We start from the raw sequence: 11430 nt of genomic DNA, 5'->3' as shown, positions 1-11430 counted from the left end.
AAAGAAAAATTTAACAAAATTCTGTTGCAAATGGTGAATGATGCTTCAGAAAGACAAACACACTGGAGCATTTGTTTTTTGTTTTTGTTTTTTTTAAGGATTTTATTCATTTATTTGACAGACAGAGATCACATGTAGGCAGAGAGGCAGGCAGAGAGAGAGGAGGAAGCAGGCTCCCCACTGAGCAGAGAGCCTGATGTGGGGTTTGATCCCAGGATCCTGGGGTCATGACCTGAGCTGAAGGCAGAGGCTTTAACCCACTGAGCCACTCAGGCGCCCCTGGAGCATTTGTTAACACAGATAACCTTTCTTTTACTTCAGTGGAGAAAGAAGAAGGGAAAAAAAAAAAAGTCTTTCCTTACAAAACTTTCTAGAACACTCGTGCCAGAATCTGAATGCTGGGCTTTAGTGGAGCATGGGTCCTATGGGGGGAATGGAAAGAGCTGCTGTTTTCTATGGCAAGCCTGCGCATGCATCCTTTAAAGAAACTCTCTGGGTCTTCGCTTCCTTGCTGCGTTGATGAGGTGGGGAAATGAGGAATGGGGTGGAGCCACAAGAAAGCCATAAAGGAAAATTGGGGTATCTGTTTAAAAGAAGCCATCCGGTATGGTGAGCGTGGGCTAAAAAAGTCCTCGCTGACTTTACATGGGAGGAGATAGGCTCTCCCTTTACCTTTATATAGGTATATGCCAGGGAGTTTAATCAATCACATATTTCCAGATACTCTCAGATCACTGCATTTCCTATTTATTTATTTAATTATTTCTATTTTTGCAAGCCTTGGTGGGCACGCCCCTTCACCTAATGGAGCAATTGCCGATGAGTGTGGGATGCAGGAGTCGCGTTCCGAAGACATGTCCCTCCAGAGTTCAAGTTCCATGCCAAAAGAAGATGTGGAGGCTTGGGGCCACCATCGCGTCCTGCTGAGAGCTCCCGTCAATGTGTTGACTGACCTGTCAAGAGAGCAGCTGGAACTCCCCTCTGAGACAGCAGGAGCTTGCATTCCTGTCCACAGTTCCAGAGCTCACAAACACCCCTATGGGCCACCACCTGTTGTTACTGAAGAGTCCCTAGCAACAACAGAAGTAAATAGCTCTGAGGGGTTGGCAGACTGGAGGCTTAGAGAACAAGATTCTATTAATGTGTCCCAGGAATTCTCTGGCAGCCCTCCAGCACTGATGATGTGGGGGGCAAGGGTGAGCAGGGGAGACACCCAGAGAGGTGGCAATAATGCAAGGTTATACCTGGTTTTGCCAGGTCAAGGGTTCTTTCCATCCAGGGGTCTGCAAGTTAGAGGCCCCCCACACATCCCTACCGTTAAATCAGGGGTAATGATGGAGCTGCCTCCAGGAAATACAAGAATGGCCAGCAAGGAAAGGCTGGCTCATGTTTCTTTCCCACTAGGAGGCCCTCAACACCCGGTGGAGAACTGGTCTAAGCCTCTCCATTTGTCTTCCAGTATTGCTGGTTTACCTTCACACCCTTCTGCTCACTGCTTTATATCTCCTCGACTTCCGAGTTTCAGTCCATTTCTTGCTATGCCTATTGCTTTTGCTCCACCCCCAATATTTGGTCCTACCCTGCCTTCTTATTTGGAAAATTTTCCTTCCTGGGGCATGCCTGCTCCTGTGCTCTCAAACAGAGAGAACAACCAATGACAAAAAAGGGCTGGGGGAAAAGGTGAAAATTACTCATTTATGTTTTTATATTTGAAAACCCCCTATCCTCTTACATTTTACTTGCCTTATGTGTTTGGAGATTCAATAAAGATTCTGAAGTTTGAAATATTGTGAATTGTTTTTAAAAATGCAACCCTGGGAGCTTAAACTTTGGCTTTTGTTTTCTAACTTTAAGGAAATTAAAGCAGTAATGTGCTAGTACTTTCTAAGTAGCTTAGTTGAATCCCTAGTCTTGGCTTGCTCCTGTGTGAGTGGGGGAGGGTCAATAGTATTCTTGCAAGGCCAGATATAGGGTGGGGAATTACTATCTACCTAAGGCTATGGGGGTTGCTCACAACAGGATGGGTAAAATAAAATAAGGTACATAAAGTAGACCAAAGTCTAGATAATAGAGAAAAATGCACAGTGAGTAAGAATAGGATGAGACCAGTGAGGGTATTAACCAACACCTAACAGCCAGTTAGAGGCAGAACCAGGCTGAAAGGTGAGGAAAGAAAAAGGTAGGAGTGGGATGCCTGGGTTGCTCAGTGGTTAGGCCTCTGACTCTTGATTTGGAATCAGGTCATGATCTCAGGGGTAACATGGAGCCCCAGATCCGTGCTGGGCATGGAACCTGCTTAAGATTCTTGCTCTCTTACTAAAAAGTATAGGGGTGGGCAAGGGAGATAGAGTTGTAGGTCACTGCTTCAAACATGATCTAGTCTGCCCCTCAACACTACATGGTTGAGGTATATGAACACGGTATATACAGAGCTGGCTTTATAAAAGTCCAGGGACAAGGTGGAAGAGGGCTGATCTCTTCACCTATTGCTTGAATACAGGGCTACTATCTACTCAGAACTTTTAAACACAAATGGAAATATTTTACTCACATAGAATTATTTTCTCTGATAGTGCTGTGCTTGTACTCTATAATGTGCTGTGATGCCTTATTATACTGATGGTTCTGAGAGATTATCACAATGCCTGGATAGAAGCTTTTTCAAATTCAAGCAACAGAAGTACAGCATGCAGAGTGGAAAGATGGTCATTCTGACCCCTGCACAACTCAATTCGCTATATAGTAAAATGCCCTAAAGCAAAGCGCCATTATGTATGAACAACCACTAAATTAGAAATGTCTTTAGAGAATGATTCTTCAAATAATCATTTTTTCAGGTCCAAAGCTGATGGTGTAGGTGATGTAAGCAGTTAAAAGCTGAGAAAACCTGGAGATCCAAAAGACATCTAGCCTATAAACAAAGATTTAATGTGTTTTTATCACCAATAACAGGTTTGTTGCTACTCTGACAAAGAAGGCACATGAATCCATAAAGTTTCTCTTTCTTCATTTATTTAATAATAGACTGTTCTAAATTTACAGGTGGCAGTGCAGGGCTTAGAAGGAGCATCTGTAGAATGCTTGCTAAAATTCCCTTCACTCTTTGTATGTCCTAAGGCTGGCACAATTCCATCAACTCACTTTGGTGGGTTGAGCAGATGTATTCAGCAAATCATTTGACAGCTGCTCACTATGAGGTAGCTTAGTCCCAGCGTACCAAACACTTACTGAATTTTCAGCCTTAATGAACAGAGGAGTTGGGCATGCTTATAGTCATCAAAGATATCTTTTGAGCCAGATGTTAAAAGATGTTTTGATAAGAAATCAAGTTGTGTCAACAGTAGTGCTGAATCTCTGGAGAGTTGCCAAGAGGTGTGTAAGTGACAGCAGGACAGGATACATGTTCTTTCTCAAAGGAAGTAGAGTGATAAAGGCTCTGAAAGACTGTCCCCAATTACAACAATTCATGACAAATTCTCTGTAACAAGGAAGTTCCACCAACACAAACTGCTGGTTCTCAGCTCTCTGTTCTCTTTTGTAACACTCTGTGTTTGTTATTTTTTGTGTCATTTCACAACACTGAATACCTATAGTGAGCAATAAAAAAATTAGCTATTAATCAACTGAGGTATTGAAGTTTTATTTATAACTCTGTGGTATAGGATGAATATATTTTCTTTAGTTTATGGAGAGCTCTGTGCCTATATAACAAATTTCAGTAAGTGTAAATATAGAATAAGCCTGGGATCTTGTTTTTAAATGCAAGTAAATTGTAAGTATTTTTGTTTATTCACACCGTCTGTATGGGAATACTGTAACATTTTATTATCATAGGTGCCGGCATCCTCAATGACAGTCAAACATCCATTTTAAACACATGATTTGCCTTAAAAATGTTATTTTTAAATTATTGTAGTATAACATAAGCAAATATTAACCTATAACACAACATCATATTCAATTTGGAAAGTGCTCATAATGCAACATATTCATCACTCTTGAAAATAAAAATTTTCCTTTTCTTTTCTGTGGCTTAAACAGCTCTTTACTGCAAAAGGAAAAGATAACATCATCAAAGTAGCCCTTTCTTCTGCTAGTAATGGGAATGGGTTAAGTATTTCCTATTGTCACAAGAAGATTCATGTCATACAGTTTATTATTTATTGTTCTCATTATATTCTATGTCACAAGATTGTAGCATCAGAATTTTAATGTCCTATATATTCTCTAGAAGGTAATCATAAACTGTACAACTTTGACCTTTTCCACGTCCCAAAATATGATTCATTAGCCATTTCTATTTTCCATTGTTTACAACTTCTGTGGCTTGCTGGAAGAAGTACACATGGAGCAAATCAAACTGAAGAATACTGAAAAAGCTAAAGTTCAAAGCTATAAAATTTTTTAAGTTTATAGTCTTACATAAGATAGAATGTCATTAAAAATACATCTCATTCTTCTGAGAATTATTATAATAAACACTAACCAGGGCCAAATAATCTATTTTCACTGGAGTACTCAGGTTGAGATCATAGTGCTATCTTTATGTACCATGGAATAAGTATTTTGTTTTGTTTTTCTTTTTCTTTGGTGGTTGCCACTGAATAATTAGGTTGCATATATATAATGGGGAATGATATCCTTACATGTTACATTATACTATAACAATGGATTTGGATTATCAAGTGTTATTAAGAGATTTTGATTTTTATAGGGCTTAAATACAGAACTATGTAAAATGACTCTATTTCAAGATTAATGCACCAACCCAGAGATTAAAGAAAATTTAGGCAGATAAAAAAACACTCTGTGATGGGACACCTGGCTGGCTCAGTCAGTAGAGTATGCAAATCTTGATCTTGGAATTGCTGAGTTTGAGCCCCACACTGCGTATAGAGTTTACTTTAAAAAAAGAAAAAAAAAACCCGGTATATAATGTCATAGGTTGATTCTACAGCTATCACAAAACCTTATGTGTCTTCTTTATACTTAGCTAGATTGAATGATAGTCCCACAGAAAGAGCAAGTGATGGGACTAAATTAAGTGAAATAACCCATCTATTTTTTCTGTGGCAATATTCATTTTTTCTTATAATAATGGAAATGTATTGTATTTATCAAATTAAATCTAGATCTGAGAAGTCAGAGAAATCATGCTTCACCATGCAATCTTTTCCTTAAGTACTTGAGGTGATTTTATTTTTTTAGAAAGTAGGGTAATTCTTTTTTTTTTTTTAAGATTTTATTTATTTATGTATTTGTCAGAGAGAGAGAGGGAAAGAGAGTGAGAGCACAAGCAGGCAGAGGCAGAGAGAGAAGCAGACTCCCTGCTGAGCAAGGAGCCTGATGCGGGCCTCGATCCCAAACCCTGGGATCATGACCCAAGCCATAGTCAGAGGCCTAACCTACTGAGCCACCCAGGCATTCCTACATACTTTTATTTATTTATTTTTTAAAAGATTGTACTTATTTATTTGACAGGCAGAGATCACAAGTAGACAGAGAGGCAGGCAGAGAGAAAGGGGGAAGCAGGCTCTCCCTTAAGCAGAGAGCCCAATGTGGGGCTCGATCCCAGGACCCTGAGATCATGACCTGAGCCAAAGGTAGAGGTTTTAACCCACTGAGCCACCCAGGCGCCCCCCCTACATACTTTTAAATACATACTTTTTCACCCATCTTTGGGGACTTCACTGCCACTCTGAAAGGCTTTCTCAATATCTCACTTTCTCAGATAAATTATCTGTGCAACTTATTTTCATAAAGTGACTCCATCATTGTTTTTAGAGAATGGACCGGTATCCTGTATGACTTTATGGAGGTAAAATGAATTTTTTTCAACTCTGAAAATCTCTTTTCCCAAGCAAAATAAGATAATGTAAAGCACACAAACCCATCAATCCTACCATAAAGGACCTTGTCCATCCAATTGTTTAATCATATAATTAATGGGGAAATATTCATTTATAATTAACTTCATCCAACATCCTAATTGTAAACGTTTGACTCAGAGACAAAGCAACACAAGGAGTACAGGGGTTGAAGGATGGTGTTTGTGCATGTGAGAGAAAAACTGATGCAGAGAGACAGAGGATTAAAAATAGAGAGGAGCGGCATCACTGTCAATTAAGAAGAGATGAAATGTTTTAGGACAGGAAGCAGCTGCAAATTGGAAGTACTGTGTGAAATGTAATAAATTTGGATATTGGAGAATATAACCCAGAGAAGGTAGAAAGGGTCAGTTTGAAAAGAAAAAAAAAAGTGCTATGGATTAAGTATTTAATAACAGAAAGGTTCCATGTAGGAGCCACACATTGGAGAGGGTGCGGATGAGGTGATTAGAGAAACACTATCCAGCCTTCTTAAAAATGAATCTATCTCCACAGCTTCACTCCTTCCTATAAATAGCATCTCTCCTTAGATAGCAGCCAATCTCATATTCCCTATGTGAAACTGGAAACTCCTTCTGTTTGAGGTTTCATCAAACCCCCAAACTGGCTTTGACAAGCAGACACAACATCATCAAGGTTAACTCTATTAGTGAAGTACGTATGCAAATAATTAAGCTCACAAAATAACATTTTTCTTCTCAAGTTCTGAAATAAATACGGACCTGAACTATTTTCTTCATTTTTAAAAATTTAAACTCCAATGATTTTTTCCTTTAGTGAGGTACACTGATAATTTTCTAATTTTGCCTTTTTACTCCTCCTACTAAATCATAATTTTCTGAGGTGTAGTTGCTGGCTTTATTAATTATATTTCATCCACACTTGATCTTAGCCAAAAGGCCAAGAAGCGATTACACTTCATCCAGAAACCAGGTAATCTATTATCTTCCTAGGGAGCAGATTTATACTGCCTTTAGGTGTAAAATCCTTATACATTGTGTTAATCCTCACTGGTGCTCAACAGTTATTGGTAGTATATTGTACAATAAATGTATTGAGAAAAGTACTTAATGCCCTAACTAAAAAAGTTTATTGTCTATAAATAGAACATTGTTTTTTAAATCTTATATTAGGAATAAGTCACATCTGGTGGAAAAAATTCAAATATATATAAAGTTTCAGAGTTAAATAAATCACCTATGAGATAATCTTATAAAGATTATCAGTAAAATCATGGATAAGCCCAAATTGAACAGAATGATATGGCTTTAAGAAAAAATCTCTGGGAAAAAAATAGAAAATCTCTGCAGCATTCATATGAACTTTATTGTGACAGTGTTAGGCATTTCCACAAACCAACTGCAATCTCAAATTGTCCAAGTTTGTAATTAGTTAACACTGCTAACCTTACCACTCAAATAAATTCATGCCATTAGTAAAAGTGCATATCCTCATAAAACATGGGTAAGTGCCATTACCAAGTAATTTACAAAAGAAGAAATTAAAATGGCTAATAAACATACGAAACAGTTTAAATTAAAATAAGAAATACAGGGGCACCTGGGTGGCTCAGTGGGTTAAAGCCTCTGCCTTCAGCTCAGGTCATGATCCCAGTGTCCTGGGATCAAGCCCTGCATGGGGCTCTCTGCTCAGCAGGGAGCCTGCTTCCTCCTCTATCTCTGCCTGCTTCTCTGCCTACTTGTGATCTTTGTCTGTCAAATGAATAAACAAAATCTTAAAAAAATAAAATAAAATAAGAAATACAATTTCTTACCTGTCAAATTGGCAAAGTTTTTTTTACATAATTGTTTCCATTGTTGGAGATGGTTTGGGCATAGGGTACCTTCATACTGCCTGCAGGAGTACAGAAGGCAGAACATTTATTAGAACATTTTGTTATATTAAACTAATTCCTTAAAATTATAATGTTATTTGATTAAAGAATCCTACTTAGAGTTTGTCCTAAGGAAATAATCATGGGTATGGATATATCTGTAGCTATAACCAAGCTCATCTTAGCATTATAACAGTAAAAAATGGGAAGTAAACTAAATGTTCCAAAATAGACAATTGTCTAAATTGTGGTATATTCAAATGATAGAATGTAATGCCCCATTAGAATAATAACAATTGTCATTTTAAAAATAAAAACTGTCAGGGCACCTGGCGGGCTCACTCAACAGAGCATGTGAAACTTGATCTAGGGATTGTGAGTCCAAGCCCCATGTTAGGTATAGAGATTACTTTAAAAAATCTTAAAAATAATTAAATACATATATACATAAAAACTTTTATGTTCCTTTTAAGTGAAAATATGTTTCAGAAGTATGTGTCAGTGTGATCTATTTTTTCTTTCTGCTTTTGAATTTTTATTATGAAAATTTCTACTTTTGTAATGAAAATTAAAAGTTGTAATAGAACAGAGATTATATGAATTAAAGGTGCAAACATTTGACTGTTGATCTCGGGGTCATAAGTTGGAACCCCTGCATAGAGCTTACATTAAAAAAAAAAGAGATAGAGATTGTGTATGATTTCTAAGGTCTCTTTCAACTCTATACTTCAATGAAACAATAATATAATACAAAACAGAGTGTTAGAGATATTTTGTAACCTTTATTTTATTGTTTTTTAAAAAATACTTATTTACTTATTTATTTGAGATAGAGTGAGAGATAGAAAGAGCACATCAGGGGTTGCAGAGGGAGAGGGAGTAGGAGAATTCCGAGGGAGAAGGAGACCTCCACTGAGCAAGGAACCTCATGTAGGGCTTGATCCCAGAACCTGGGATCACGATCTGAGGTGAAGGCAGATGCTTAACCGAAAGCAGCACCCAAGCACCCCTATTTTACTTGTAACCATAATCTTAAGTGAATGAACACTTAGAGAAAGAGAAAAAAAAAACTCAAGTGCAATGAGAATAGTTTTAGAGGTTTAAGTCAAGGCCCTTGGGTAAGACAAATTCAGGGGCACTAATGCCTTTGCAACATTTTGTTTTTTGATTCTTGGTGGAGTGAAGTACTTTTTAGTCATGTTAACCAAAATCTGATATTTGACTGTTTGCACAACACACTGAGTGTCAGTGAGTTAGGGCTGGCCGACACAGGTTAGTAATCAAGAGGATGAGCAAAAAATAGAATCTGGCCTATTCCACAGGTCTAGGCAGACAGGAGTAAGCTGAAACAGCATGGTGTAAGCAGGTATAAATTCAGTTTAACAACCTTTTCATATATCCATGCCTTTTTAAAAAGTAATCCCTATACCTAGTGTGAGGCTTGAATTCTCATCCCCAAGACCAAGAGTTGCCTGTTCTACTGACAGAGCCAGCCAAGCACCTCATTTCATACATTTATGCTTTTAAATTCACATTTCCAGATTTGCCATTGAACTACAGTGATCCTAGGTTTTTTTGTTTTTGTTTTTACTTTTAATATTTTATTTATTTATTTGAGACAGAGAGAGAACTGTAGAGGGAGCAGGAGAGGAACAGACTACATGTTGAACACAGAGCCTGACCCATGACCCTGAGATTATGACCTGAGCCAAAATCAAGAGTTGGACACTTACCCAATTGAGCCACCCAGTTGCCCCTACAATGATCCTAGCTTTAATTCTAGCAACCTGGAACAGCATATGTTAACTATACCCAGAAAAATGACAGAGACATGTAGGTGAATCATGTTTCTGATAGGTAGAAACAAAAGTACTAGGATTATCAAATTGTCCCTGTATCTTCCCCTTCTACACTATTTTCTGTTGAATGTGAGCAATTTAAAAATAGGAAGTTGAGACAAGCCTGGATGATGTAAACATTTTAAAACTGCATGTACTATAACCCAGACTATAAAGCACAAATCATAATTTATTTTCTAGGGGCACCTGGCTGGCTCAGTTGGTGGAGAATGTGACTCTTGATATCAGGATCATGAGTTCAAGTCCCATATTGGTGTGGAGTCTACTTAAAAGATAATTGTTTTCTATACAGTGGAAAAAAAGACAGTCTCTTCAATAAATAGTGCTGGGAAAACAGGACAGCTATCTGTAGAAGAATGAAACTTGACCATTCTCTTACACCATACACAAAGATAAACGTGAAATGGATAAAAGACCTCAACGTGAGACAGGAATCCATCAGAATCCTAAAGGAGAACATAGACAGTAACCTCTTCGATATCAGCCACAGCAACTTCTTTCAAGATATGTCTCCAAAGGCAAAGGTAACAAAAGAGAAAATGAACTTTTGGGACTTCATCAAGATCAAAAGCTTCTGCACAGCAAAAGAAACAGTCAACAAAACAAAGAGGCAACCCACGGAATGGGAGAAGATATTTGCAAATGACAGTACAGACAAAAGGTTGATATCCACAATCTATAAAAAACTCCTCAAACTCAACACACACAAAACAGACAATCATATAAAAATATGGGCAGAAGATATGAACAGACACTTCTCCAAAGAAGACATACAAATGGCACATGAAAAAATGTTCATCATCACTAGCCATCAGGGAGATTCAAATTAAAACCACATTGAGATACCACCTTACACCAGTTAGAATGGCCAAAATTAACAAGACAGGAAACAACATGTGTTGGAGAGGATGTGGAGAAAGGAGAACCCTTCTACACTGTTGGTGGGAATGCAAATTGGTGCAGCCACTTTGGAAAACAGTGTGGAGATTCCTCAAGAAATTAAAAATAGAGCTTCCCTATGACCCTACAATTGTACTACTGGGTATCTACCCCAAAGATACAGATGTAGTGAAAGAAGGACCATCTGTACCCCAATGTTTATAGCAGCAATGTCCATGGTCGCCAAACTGTGGAAAGAACCAAGATGCCTTCAACGGATGAATGGATAAGGGAGATGTGGTCCATATACACGATGGAGTATTATGCCTCCATCAGAAAGGATGAATACCCAACTTTTGTAGCAGCATGGATGGGACTGGAAGAGATTATGCTGAGTGAAATAAGTCAAGCAGAAAGAGTCAATTATCATATGGTTTCACTTATTTGTGGAGCATAACAAATAGCATGGAGGACAAGGGGAGATGGAGAGTAGAAGGGAGTTAGGGAAATTGGAAGGGGAGGTGAACCATGAGAGACTATGGACTCTGAGAAACAATCTGAGGGTTTTGAAGGGGTGGGGGTAGGAGGTTGGGGGAACCAGTGGTGGCTATTGGAGATGGCATGGATTACATGGAGCAGTGGGTGTGGTGCAAAAACAATGAATACTGTTATGCTGAAAAAGATAAATTAATTAAAAAAAAGATAATTGTTTTCTGCAACCCATTATGATACTCACACTTTAAAATTACTGTAAAAAATAGGTACATTAAGAATATGTTGTATAGTTTGTACCCTGCACGAAGGTGTGTAACCAAAATAATACAAGTTGGGATTGAAATTCAGTTTGCATTCTGCTTGCTGAGCAGTATACCTGAGGAGAAGCAACTTTTTCTCATTTATTCCCATAGAGTGGTTGTCCTCTTCTAATTTGTCCATTGATGTAGTAGATACTAATGCAGTTCAGCTTAAT

General features: G+C 38.0%; 1 protein-coding gene across 1 annotated transcript; it reads left to right on the top strand.

Annotated features, from left to right (window-relative positions):
- Positions 1 to 686: 686 nt before the first annotated feature.
- On the top strand, positions 687 to 1658 carry PRR32 (proline rich 32; the record flags this gene model as incomplete). Its single annotated transcript, XM_082717939.1, has 1 exon — positions 687 to 1658. One exon carries the CDS (start codon positions 687 to 689, stop codon positions 1656 to 1658), a length of 972 nt encoding a protein of 323 aa, XP_082574065.1.
- Between the last annotated feature and the right edge of the window lie 9772 nt (positions 1659 to 11430).

Source organism: Mustela nivalis, assembly GCF_964662115.1.
Source record: "Mustela nivalis genome assembly, chromosome: X".
Lineage (NCBI taxonomy): Eukaryota > Metazoa > Chordata > Mammalia > Carnivora > Mustelidae > Mustela > Mustela nivalis.
Note: the sequence above shows the minus strand (reverse complement) of the source record. Positions and strands in the feature narration are given on the sequence as shown.